Here is a 13197-nt window from a genome sequence, read left to right as displayed (position 1 = left end):
TTTAGAAACAATTCCCTGAAATGACTTTACATGGACTTTAAACCTTAGGTTGAAACCTGAGGTAATATCTTGCAATGTCTACAGTCTAAGAAAGGATGTGTTAAAGCAACACTAAAGAGTTTTTGCTCTTTGCTTCCCCTACAGGTTGGAAGCGGAATTGTCCATTACCACTGTCGTAAATACTGCAGCATAGCTGGCTCTGATTGGATTGTAGGTCTGCCGTAAAGCAAGTTTTTGTAGTTTTCACTCAAACTACAGGACCACGACCCGATGGTTGGAAACTTCTTTAGTGCAGTTTTGGCCGATAGAGGGCTTCAAAGCGAATGTGAAAGTGCCGTTCACCCTGTTTCGAGTGGATGAACGACTGAAACTTTTTTGGAAACATTAAAGGTAAAAAAAACTCTTTGGTGTTGCTTTAAAGGGACACTCCACTTCTCCCTGAAAAATGCTGATTTTTCAGCTCCCCTAGAGTTAAACACCCGACCCCTACCGTTTTGGAATCCATTCAGCCGATCTCCGGATCTGATGCCAGCACCCCCAGCATAGCTCAGCACAATCCATTGAATCCGACTAGACCAGTAGCATCGCGCCAAAAAACAACCAAAGAATTTCAACACTTTTCCCATTTAAAACTCGACTCTTCTGCAGCCACATCGTGCACCAAGAACGACAGAAAACCAAAAATTGCGATTTTCCAGGCCGATATGGCCAGAAACTACACTCTTATTCTGGCGTAATAATCAAGGACCCCGATGCCGTAACATGGCTGCAGCAGGCGTAGTGATATTATGCAGCAGCCGAAAAAAGTCCCCTGCCATTTAAAGTAACCAAGGGGACTATTTTGGGCAGTGCGCCATGGTACGACAGCAAAGTCCCCGACTATTACGCCAGAATAGGTTTGCTTACATGCAACCAAATAATCAGTTTGTAATCGTATTGATGGCTCAATCGTATCGATTGGATCGTATTGAAGGGGGTGGTGTACTCCGATCTGTGATCCGATCAGTAGGAGAAAAGTATGCATGTAAACGCGTGAATCGTAGTATTCGGATGCAAAAATACCTTGTGCACATGAGCAGAAGAATTGTGCTACAAGTTCACGTGTTATATTTACCTCTTATATCACATTCTCGTCACAGAAACACGCAATAGCAAGGCAATAGCATCATGTGCGTTAATGGGGTCACGCGTTGTACTAAATTCTGCAGGGTAACCTCGTTTATGTGTAGTTTTAAAACATTTGGCTACTTAAAGTAATAAAATAGCGCTGTGACTTTTGAAAAGTGTGTTTCCATTACCTATATCTGAAAACTTTCTCCAACTCCGTTTTGACTTTTATCCATAGATAAAGCGTGAACTCGACGAGAGATGCTGTCCACAGCGTAGCGTTGCCAACTTGGCAATGGCAAGTCCTCTGGTTTTTTCGAATTTAGATTTGGGTTACTGTTTAAACTGTTTTCACCAGTTGTTTTTTTCTGCGGGTTAAATATTAAATCATTTCATTGCTTAGTTATTGGTATTTGGGCTGTGAATATTAATTGGGGTGCTTTTGGGCTAGTTTTGAACGTCCATTTTGATGGTTTTGATACGCGAATCTGGCAACCCTGGCTGTGTGCATGCGCAGACTTTCGGTTCGGATTCTATATAATGTACATGTAAACGAACATTTAAATAAGATTGCAATGTTTAGGGTGCATGTAAACTGTATCGTCGTAACCTTCAATCGTATTAAATTCAGTCGGATTGACCAAATTTTGTGCATGTAAACATAGCTATTGAGAGTATAGTTCCTAGCCATATCCGCCTAGAAAATCACAACTTTCAATTCTCCGTCGGTCCCAGTACACGATGCAACCACAGAAGAGTCAAGCCTTAAATAGGAAAAATATTTAAACCCTTTGGTTATTTTTTAGCGTGATGCCAATGGTCCAATCAGATTCAACGGATCGTGGTAAGCCACGCCAACAGTGCCAGCGCCAGACCCGGAGACCAGCTGAATGAATTTCAAAACTGCAAAAATCAAATGTTCAACTCCAGGGGAGCTGGAAAATGAGCATATCCAAAAAAAGTGGAATGTCCCTTTAATTTTTTACCCCTTTTTTTGTAATGCTTTTAACACATTATGTGTCATTTTGTGTTGATTTTGTGTTCAAATAAAACACAAGTTGTGTTAAAAGTAACACAAGTTGTGTTAAAAGTAACACAAAATGTGTTAATAACAAAGAGATGTGTGTATTCTGGGACAATGCATCCATTCAAAGAGTGTATATGTCTTCTGCTTCTGGATTATTATATCAATCCATTGTGTCAAGATATCAAATAGGATATGCAAATAATAAATTAGCTATATAAATTAAAAAGGGGAAAACATTCACATTATATACAACATAAAATATATAACATTTGCTACATCCTTTACATATGTATCACTTTTAAATTCCAGCTAATCGCGTTGAAATCGTCTTTACTATGTATTATAGTTTTTAAAGAGTGATCTCTGTATACAACCTAGAGTCTTAATCCAACATCTTTTTCATGTTATCCTTAAAGCAGGAGTGGGGAACCCTGGGTCCTGGAGGGCCACTGTCCTGCAGAGTTTAGTTCCAACCCTAATCAAACACACCTGCATGTCATTTCCAAGTAATCCTGAAGACTTGAATTAGATTTTTCAGGTGTGTTTAATTAGGGTTGGAACTAAACTCTGCAGGACAGTGGCCCTCCAGGACCAGGGTTCCCCACCCCTGCCTTAAAGCAACACTATGTAGTTTCCATGTAAAAATGACTTACAGCTCCCCCATGTGGTTGAAAAGCGCAACAGTGCCTGGTATCAGACACTCTTCTGCAGGCAGGGGGAGGGGCGGGGCGGTGTGCTCTACCCTCCACCGCCACTTTCAGAGTGTGCTTGTAGCAGCTAGGAGGCTGCTCAGGTTGCAGCAACAGTACAATTTGTCCAGTTAAAGGTTGTTCTATCACTGAAATAATTTTAAAGACATTATTTAAAGGTAAAAAAAACTACATAGTGTTGCTTTAAAGTAACCTGTTGCCATAAAAATAGTGCTAAACTATAAAACGATCTATCGGTTCCCTTTCAAATACATTTACTAGTAGTTTGCTACATTCTTCCAATATCTCTACGTTTCAAAAATAGACCCCATATTTTTTTTGTTATATTTTCAACATCGTAACCTAGTGAATTGTTTTAAATGTCACAGTTGATATTCAGTTTCCCTATGGCTGTTAAATAAAGAGAGAAGTTTTTTTTTGGAATGGACACAGAATGTTCATATATCAATGTCTTAATTATTAATGTTAATGCAAAATTAAAGAGGTGGACGATTATCATCAGCTTTCATAAAAAGAATAAAACAGTCTACACTAACTTAAGGACAAACCAAGAGGATTCAGGCAAACCACAATGAATGATATTGCTGTCATTGTCTCTGTCATCCATTAGGGGGCAGTAGAGGTGGTTATGGTGAAGCTCTAGACCTGAGTTGAGTATGATCTTATGAGAGAGGGTCTAGGGCGGGTACGGGTGGTATATTCGGACGGCGTGTCTAGACTGCGCTGGAGATGGAGCGACGTGAGTGGATGAGCACATCGGGAGGGGCGGGGACCAGGTATGGCTGATGGTCATGTGATGCCTGTGTACAAAACTCCTGGAACCTGTTAAGGACAGAAAACAAAACATTTCTGATTACCATTTTAAGGAGCCACTAATACGCACATACATTTTGCAGACACTTTTACTGCATTAAATCTATACATTTTATCAGTCTGTGTTTTCTGGCATTGAACCCATTGTGCCAAGAGATAGGGAATAAATGTTTATCAAAACTACAGCAGGTTACTGATTTTCCATGCCTCCCCTCCTTATTCTGGTGTCCAATGCACCCACCCTTAACCCCTTACCTGAGGGCCACTTAACTTTTCGAGTGGACTTTCGACACAGGGCATGGCAACCATGGGCATGTTGAGTGGGGGATCTGGACGCGAAGGTTGCACGGGTGGAGGCATGGGTGGCAGCGGAGGCTGCGTCTGCTGGAAGTTATTGATCACACATGTGACCTGGAGGTGTGAAACGACAGAAGGGAATGTTAATGTCGATTAGAGAGCTGTACAAGGGAGTTCAGAATGATTGAATTTGCCCTTTGTGGATTAAGGATTTTAAATCCAGAGCATGTTCAGCTGTCTTTAAGAGGATGATGAAACCGATGGATTAGCTGCATGCACATTAAACATATGAGTGTTAGTATTAGTTGATAAACAGGTATCTGCTTATGGTCTGTTTTTATCAATGATCTCCATTTGATAGTCAAGACATGGTTGCTACCTAATTTGCATAGAGTCTGGTGTAAATAGTGCATGCATACCAAATAACAGTATGTTAAAAGTTATATACTAAAGATGCCCAAATTATATTTTCGGATGAATTGTTCAAGGGTACACCATTGAATGGCCTGGGTTAATAAAACAGGTAAACAGCGGACGGCAAGACCTTCAGTAAACAATAAATGCTTTTCAAAAAAAAATTAAAAATGATAACGGGCATTACATTTGGTCAATGACGTCTGTGGGATCTAAATGGCCTGAGGCCGGCATTAAAGGTGCATTGTGTAACTTTTATAACTTTTATGCTGCGTTTACACCAGCTGCCGTAGAGGCGTCAAACGCGAGTGATTTCAATGTTAAGTCAATGTGAAGACACGTTGACGTGCGTCTGGAGGTCTCACGCCGCGAATGAGGCGTTAAGCACGACGTGGTAGACGCGATTCTGCCTCATTCGCGCGTCTAGTTGGTACTTTTTGTGCATTTTGCGTTTGACGCGAATTCGTGGCTGATGCCCCAGTTTAAATTTTTTAACTTTGGCGGATTTTCACGCCGTGTTAACCAATCAGGAGCCTGCTTGCTGCTGTGGCGGCAGCCCTGCCCTGAGTCACTCATTCAAGACATCTTGGCAATGTCTTGAAACATTCAAAATCTTTACGAGCTGCATGCATCTTCTGCAAACGCAGATGAATCAGCTGACCTCAGTGACCAAATACAAACCGGTAACTCTCTCAATAAATGCATTAGCCATCTTGCAAACAGACAACCGCATAGCACTTGCCTCTCCCACAAGAAGCGGATTTCGCCTCTTACGCGTGTCAAATGCTTGCTTTTCTGAATGCATTCAAACTGTTCAAGCGGAAAACTAGGCGTGGTAGATAAGATTTTGACACCTCAAACGCAGTTGGTGTAAATGCAGCATTATAATTATATTATCAGTGATGTATAGAGACCTTACAAAATGAACACTACTACATACACTGTGAGTCCCCTTACATGGAAGTCACCGTCACGTTTCTACAGTAGCCCTTAATGGACAAATTGCTCTACAGAGCGATAACATGTTTATCCTGTGACTACCGTAGCTTCTCTATACGTTTCGAAAGAGAGGGGTGAGCTGTGAACTGAGCCGTTGGTTGCAACTGTGGACCACTAAGCAGATTTCAAACAAAAAGTATTTGATGAATGTATAATACGTGCTGAAAGCATTCGGTTAATATCTCATTTTTGACAGAGGTGGTGTTTAGTGGCTTTGGCATCTAAGATCTTCATATACTTTACCATTAAAAGCCATTTAAAAAAAATGTGTTACTGCCAAAATCAGTATTGTGTCAGGTGAGTATTAAAAAGTAAATTCTTAATTTTATGCAAAATCCGATATCCGCTGTGTTATTCTGTCATCTTTTCTCCCTTTTATTCCAAACCACGACATACGCCAGTCTTCCTTTTCTGCAGAATCCGCTCAACAAATCACAGCGCACCATTCCACGCATTGTAAACAGTAAGGGCGGCGCTTTGAATACACACAGAATCAAAATAGTTTTCCTCATCTACTTTATACTTCATGATCATCAACAAACAAACATAAACAAAATAGTAATTTTGATGGCATTGATAAACCTGTGGTGGTTTTCTGTGGCGGGGAAAAAGTGTAAAGCATTTACACGAGAGGCACTCGGGCGAAGGAAAAATGCTGGCTGTTACTGTTCTCACACGACAGCATCAAGCTTCTGTCATACTAACAAATTGACCCCAGGGGATCTTATAAAAAACTTTCCATTATTCTTTCCTCGAAGTCAATGAAAATCGAGCAGGAACAAAACATTTTACAGCTGATCGCTGTAAAAAAAAGTTCAGCGACGACGTCCAAAGGATTACACTAGCCTCTTTCACACAGTAATTCTGGTAAATTACCATGAATTTACCGGAATGAATTTACCAGTAAATACAAAAATGTGCTGTTCATACACGCAGTGGCGTTCCGTTATTTTACCAGTAAGACATCATTCACACATCAGTATCAAAATACCGGTAAATTCGTTGAGAAAGCGGAAGTACCTGTAGCACGCGGCGAGCTCAGTGTTGTATTTGTAAACAATCCACGTCATTCATATCCACAGTCCGTATTTTGTTGTTTTCACGTCTGTGGTAAACAGTCGCGAAGTTGCTCATGACCAAACAACATTGAATGAGACGACGTCAAACCGAAAATGCGTTTTTAACAACACTACTGTTTGCACGTTAGGCTTCACAGAGGGCGTGCTAAGGACGTCGGCAATTCGGCGGTAAGCTGTTTTAAACAACTTTGGTGAAGAAATGTGGACGTAAACTTCAGGGGTGCTCAACTTTCAAGCAGCATGTGTGTGTGGAAACGTCAGTAAACACTGCGGGGGTAAACGCGTCATTTGTATTAAAACGCTATGATTGGCCCGAAGCTGTCAGCACGGTCTGACGTCGTCCATTCTAAATGCCGGTAATCCTATAATTTTCATTCACACACAGCGCTTACCGGTAAATTACTGGTAATCTTACAACCTGTCTTACTGGTAAATTGGGAGCACTGATTTACCGGAAAGGTTCTGTTCACACATGACATGTTAACGGCAATTTACCAGTAAATTACCAGTAAAGACTGTATGTGTGAAAGGGACTAATAAGTGTTTTGATTTATGCCATTAATTTTTTTTTTTTTATCAGTGTATATACCACTAAACCACTTAATGAATATAACATGGCAAAGATGAATGCACATTTATATATTGATTTAATAGATTTATTGCATTTTGCGGAAAAAAATATTCAGTTTTTATAAAAAATCTTTGAAAATCAAATTATGGATTTGAATTTTTATGTTATTATAACCTAAAGATGCTTTGTAAAAGTTTGTAACAGAAAATAGTGGTTTTCATCTTGTCACTTTCTTGGTATAGAAAACACATTTTTACCGAAATTAGTCAAAATGGATTTATTGCGTTTTGGAACCAAACTCGTCATGTTTTATTTGTATGCATTGAGATGCAGCCCTAAACTGAAGAATTTGAGAATCAGTCTGCCATTGGTAATGAGCTAAAATTGACACAGACTGCACTTCAAATCAAAGATCTCCCGGGATGCCAGATCCTTACCAGAAATGCTGCAATGGATCCCCCGGTGAGATATCCAGCCAGAACATCAGACCAGTGATTACGGTACTCAGCTACACGCACAATGCCCACCAGTACAGCCAATGAGATGAGAGTCAGACACAGAGTGGGTTTGGCCAGCCTCGTGCCTTTTGTCTGCCACACCAGAGTTACATACATCTGCAAAAACCACACAAACACATGTTCAGACTATCATACTACCATAACTATTACAATTTCTGCTTATATGTGACTCTGGACCACAAAGAGTCAATGTTTTTAAATTGAAAGCTGAATAAATAGATTGAAAATCTGGAATCTGAGGGTGCTAAATAAGTTGTCCAAATGAAGTCCAAATGAACACATAAAGATAAATACATTTTGTTATATATTTATGGTAGTAAATTTACAAAATATCTTCATGGAACATGATCTGGAATCATTTAGAATCTGCATTAAAGACTATCACTCTAACCTCTTTTAAAGAGAATTGAAAAAAATGTTAATATACAAATAAGTTTATTTTGTAAATTTGTTATATTAAAATGATTTATGTATTGATTATATTGTCTTGTTTGATCATGTAATATTATTTTTCATTTAATGAGATTTCGGGGAGGTGGTTTTATAAGACCTTAGGGTCTTCTTACTCTCTCCTGCACAGTATTATTTTTTTTTGCTTTTTTTCTGTTGTTTCCTTTTATGGATTCATTAAAGTTGTATTTTAAATGTGCAAATAAACAAATCAAAATCAAATCAAATCTGCACTTAACATCCTAATGATTTTAGCATAAAAAATCAATAATTTTGACCCATACAATGTATCGCTGGCTATTGCTTCAAATATAGCGACTTATGACTGGTTTTGTGGTCCAGGGTCACAATAGTTTGTGCAGGCAGTACACTGAGCACAGTATAGGCTTACACATTTTGAGTATGCATGAGCAACCCTGATGACCTACATTTTCCAAAATGTGCCGTATACAGTGCTACAGTGCATGCAATGCTGCATCCCACAATGCAATGTGCTCAACCTTCTATTTCCAGTGTTTAATAAGTGAATAAGAAGAACTATCAACCAGGAAAATTTCACCACATTCTAAATTTTAGGACATTTCTACACAAATTTGAGTTGAATACAATATGCCCTAAGTTGAAGTGCAATGTTATGAGGTCAAGTTACAAATCTATATTATCGACAGTTTACATATTACATGCAGATACTTATGAGTATAATAACTAGTGTACAGTATACCGCTCAACCATGGCCGTAGCAAGGGTTTGAAAATTAGTGAGTTCCAGGGTGTTAAGAGTTAACAAATGCTATCTGAAAAAAGTTAACTGAAAAACACTTAGTAAATTTACTTGTCTTTCAGAAATAAATCAGAAACATCGCAAATAGTAACCTGGACTTACTCCCCACTTTATAAATTTCCCAAAGTGTTACAATAACTGCTTAAACAATAAATACTATCTAAAAAGGGTTTTAATAATGGGATCTGGCAACGCTGCGAATGCTGCACCTGCACCCTCAATTGTCCACCAGCGGCTTAAGACAATTTCCGTAATTTTATGCTAAATTATATAGTAAACCGTCCAAATGTAATTATATACGCAGATGCCAATACGAGTCATTTTAAATGACAAATTAGTCATTCAGAAAATTTCTAATTTTATTTTTTCTAATTTTTAATTTTTTAGAGATTTGGACCTTGGTGACCTCACAGCTGGCTACGGCCATGCCTTCAACCTAATATCCATTCTAAAAAAACACAAACATCTTTCCCATCTCATCATGTGTCACTCATGTTTGATCTCCTGGATGCTCACCACGGTGTAGACAGCTGAGTACATACTGAGTGCTGCGTCCTTCGAGGGGAAGGATTTGCGGGCAGTGGTGATAAGGTACGGGTTACCGGTGCACGCGCGCCGCTCTGTTATGTACTGCAGGGGTGAATGGCATCCCAGTGCAGTGTAATTTGGCCGGCACGTGGACAGGAAGTGAGGTGTCTGGTTTCCTGTCACCACCTGTCCAGCGTTAGCAAAAATAGTGGTGGTGAAAAGACCAAAGGAGTACACGCCTGAGTGAGAGAGAGAGAGAGAAAAAAATAAACAACATTAATTCAAGCTAAAAACGGCAAAGGAAAAAATTCAGTGCATTGCTTACCAAGGAAACGGACAATGCGTCTTAGTAACGGGTTGAAATAGCAGCAGTCAGCTGTAACAATTGTCTTCTCCTGCATCGCCTCGGGTTTAGTGAAGAAAGATGTCAGCTCACCCAACAGTATCTACAGTGGACAGAGAGGAGATATCTCAGATCCTCATGGAGAAACACAATACATTTATGCTTCTTAAACCGATTAAACGCATTCCAAAGTGTATAAGGAACCATTCGTCATTGTCAAGAGTTTTCTTGCTGCGAAACCACAATTTATGAGAATTGATGAGAATTTGGTCCATATTTTCATGAGAATGACGGATTCTCATTTACAGTCCTATAAATGTATAAATGCTAAATGTAGCGGCACAGCTGAGACATGCCACACACATATATATTTAAATACCTCGATAGGGCCACATTCATAAACCATGACTCTTTGTAATTTAAAAATGTCTTCACGAAGGAAAAGCAAGCACCACATTTACTGGACACCAATGTCCTTTTTAATATCTATTCACTTGATTAAATCATCATGACCAGTGATTGCAAACATCTAATGCAGAACAATGAATTCTTTATTCTGGATATTTGTGACCCTCCATGTGGAAACCCAGCTAAAGTCATTGTTTTGTGATTTACTCTATTCTATATAAAGTCATCTAACATATTCTGTGAAAATATAACCTTAATATCTTAAATATTGTAAGGTCATGTCTAAGATTGAAATCAATTCCGAAATCAAACTTTGATTCTCATAATCTCATAACTAGATTATAAGACTTTAACCTGGATTTCACAGACAGGGTCACATTTAAAGGAACAGTATGTAGGATTGTGGCCCAAACTGGTATTGCGATCACAAAACTTGTGGCTAAAACTGGTACTGCAATCACACAACTGGTGGCCAATACACAAAATGACAACATAAACATCAGGGGCACGTTCAATCTCACACCGGTGCACAACGTTTTGCTACGGTTTCCGGGTTGAACGACATGTTTCCTTGAAACGGTGTGCAACGGAATGCAACAGGTTTTAGAAGCGTTTTCTCTTGTTTGGTGGGTGTGTCAGAAATGTCGGGCCAATCAGCGGCAAGATGTATAAAACCACGCGATAGTAAAGAGACAGCTCGCTCAATGGGTTCAAGTTGGAATGTTGTCTTTAATTCTAGACGGCAAGGTCAGTGACTGTAACATCGAGGGTATTTTACAGTATTAAACACACATTTATAACGATTTCATCAGGCTTCAGAAACATTTAAAAAAGTTACATAGTTGCAACTTTTGCGTCATCACAACAGGGTGTTCAACGCATCACCGTTTCTGTTTAATAAACGTTATGCAACGTTTTGTCGGGCTGAACGCAGCCCAGTTGAGGGCTGCAACTCCACTTTTTAAATGACAATATCCTGGCCAGACCACTGTTGTCAGTGATATAAGTATTTGAAATGTAAATGATTTCTTAATGTCCATTAAGAAATATCAGGGCCATTTTATGATTAATTGATATTAATTTCCTACATACTGTTCCTTTAACCCAGTGCTTCTCAATTATTTTCTGTCACGCCCCCCCAGAAAGAAGTAAACATTTCGCGCCCCCCCCCCAACTCTCCGCCACGACTGTAAATAGTCTAATTTATCTATAATATGACACATCTGCAAAACATTGTATCCTTATTAACATTAAAGAAAACACAAAAAAGAAATATCGATCAACTTACAACAAAGAATAACTTTATTAACATTGTTTTTTAGTCTGTAACAGAAAAGACTTAAAATGCATCAATTTGCCTGAAAAAAAATCAATCCTTATTTAAAGTATAATATTTTTTGACCATTTGATACTGAAAAATTAAATTAAATATAATCAATAAATAATAATAAAAACTCAAGCGGCTTATCAGCGTGATTGGGGTCTAATGTCTTTAAGTGACAGTGCAAAAAAATCAATTCCTGAAAAAGTATTTTTCCCCAGGGTCTCACATGCCCCCCCTGGTGTCGCTTCGAGCCCCCCCCTGGGGGTCCCGCCCCACTATTTGAGAAGCACTGCTTTAACCAAATATATTGAATATAGATTGAGCATTCCTATTACTATGAAGGGTACAATGCAACATTCAATATGGCAACCGAAGTCCCGCCTTGCAGTTAAATGAACCAATCATCAATCTTTAAAGACCGATAATTCTTTGGAGAGGGTCTCTATACAGGGGTCTCATGAGGTGCTTGCCAACCTGCACAGTAAAAAGTTACCTGCTTGCAAGTATTTTACACAACTTTTTTCACTGCAAAAATTTTTCGTACCTAAAGGAAAATTTAAAGGAACAGTATGTAAGAAATTTATATCAATTAATCATAAAATGGCCCTGATATATCACTAGACATTAAAGGCAGGATAGGCAGGAATTATCTAAAAAACTTTTTTACAAATTAGTTTAAACTGTCTTTATATACCAATAGATAAGTAAAATGTAAGTACTCTGAAAAAGAAAGTATAAAACTCGAGTGTCTGTAGACCTCTCACCACTGTTTTAAACACAGCTAATAATTTCCATTCGGGACGAAACAAATGACTATCACTCTCTCTCGCGACCATGGCACCACCCCCTGTTGCTATGGGATCTGCCCACACATGCACACACCCGATTCGATTTGAACGTGCACGAGGCACTCTAGGAAGAGCAAAAGTACGACAGAGAAAGAGCATTCAGAACTCACAGTACCTGCATCTGCAGTCAGCGAAGGCAAACAAGGCAAAAAAGGAATAAACAAAGAAATCAAACTAGAGTAAATATCGCGTGGCTTTTCCTCGAGTCAACGATGCGGTAGCACAATTTGAGCTTAAAGGGATAGTTCGGCCGAAAATTATATTAAACCCATGATTTCCTCATCCCCAAGCCATCCAAGATGCATATGTCATCATTTTCAGACGGAAAAACGAGTTACTAGACGGAAGCTAGTTATTTTAGTTTATAAAGTTTTAAATATGGATATTTCTACAACAACACCACGCAGATTACCCTCAGAAGACCTTTGTTTATCACTGTGGAGCTGTTTGGATTTATTCATTTTTTGAACTTGAAGGACGTGGACCCACTGATCTGTATAAGTGACTGGATTGCGCATAGAACGCTTGACGTTACAGCGTGAGGTGAAGCCAGCGCAGAGTTCAAGCGGCCATCTTGGTATACCCAACAGGCAGAGGGCGTCATTGCCATTCAAAATCATGATCTAATTTCATCCGCTTTACAGCTTATCAGTCACACAAGGTTAATTTTTATGATATGTGTACATAAATAAATTGTTAATTCTGGTGTTATTTGCAAGGTTTATGTTTTAATTGGGCAGGATAATGGATTTATAAAAACCGTTAAGGTGAGTGCGTCTCCTGCATTGTTAATGACACATGTATAAATAATTTTTTTTTGACAGTCAGCGTTATTTCTTGAATAAGTTTAGGTAACTTATAAATATATTAATTACAAAACCAGCTAATTATTGCCTGCACATACAAAGTATGATTATTTATTTATTTATTTAGATTTCAGAATGAGCACGTTTGTCATTAATACTAAATATGCTTTGGTCT

General features: G+C 38.8%; 1 protein-coding gene across 5 annotated transcripts in view; it reads right to left on the bottom strand.

The window, feature by feature from the left end:
• Window positions 1-2796: 2796 nt before the first annotated feature.
• Window positions 2797-13197, bottom strand: part of plppr2b (phospholipid phosphatase related 2b) — a 70513-nt gene continuing 60112 nt past the window's right edge. Inside the window, exons 4-8 of one of the 5 annotated variants that reach the window (XM_073870777.1) lie at window positions 9619-9739; window positions 9282-9532; window positions 7455-7631; window positions 3929-4068; window positions 2797-3666 (exon numbers count right to left, since the gene is read on the bottom strand). In XM_073870777.1, coding sequence (XP_073726878.1) covers window positions 3558-3666; window positions 3929-4068; window positions 7455-7631; window positions 9282-9532; window positions 9619-9739 — 798 coding nt within the window. In that variant the 3' untranslated portion in view covers window positions 2797-3557. Of the gene's footprint in view, window positions 3670-3912; window positions 4069-7454; window positions 7632-9281; window positions 9533-9618; window positions 9740-13197 lie in introns of all 5 variants that reach the window. The other 4 variants (XM_055212726.2, XM_055212724.2, XM_073870776.1 and 1 more) reach the window with 4 other exon arrangements.

This window comes from Misgurnus anguillicaudatus, chromosome 8, assembly GCF_027580225.2.
Source record: "Misgurnus anguillicaudatus chromosome 8, ASM2758022v2, whole genome shotgun sequence".
Lineage (NCBI taxonomy): Eukaryota > Metazoa > Chordata > Actinopteri > Cypriniformes > Cobitidae > Misgurnus > Misgurnus anguillicaudatus.
Note: the sequence above shows the minus strand (reverse complement) of the source record. Positions and strands in the feature narration are given on the sequence as shown.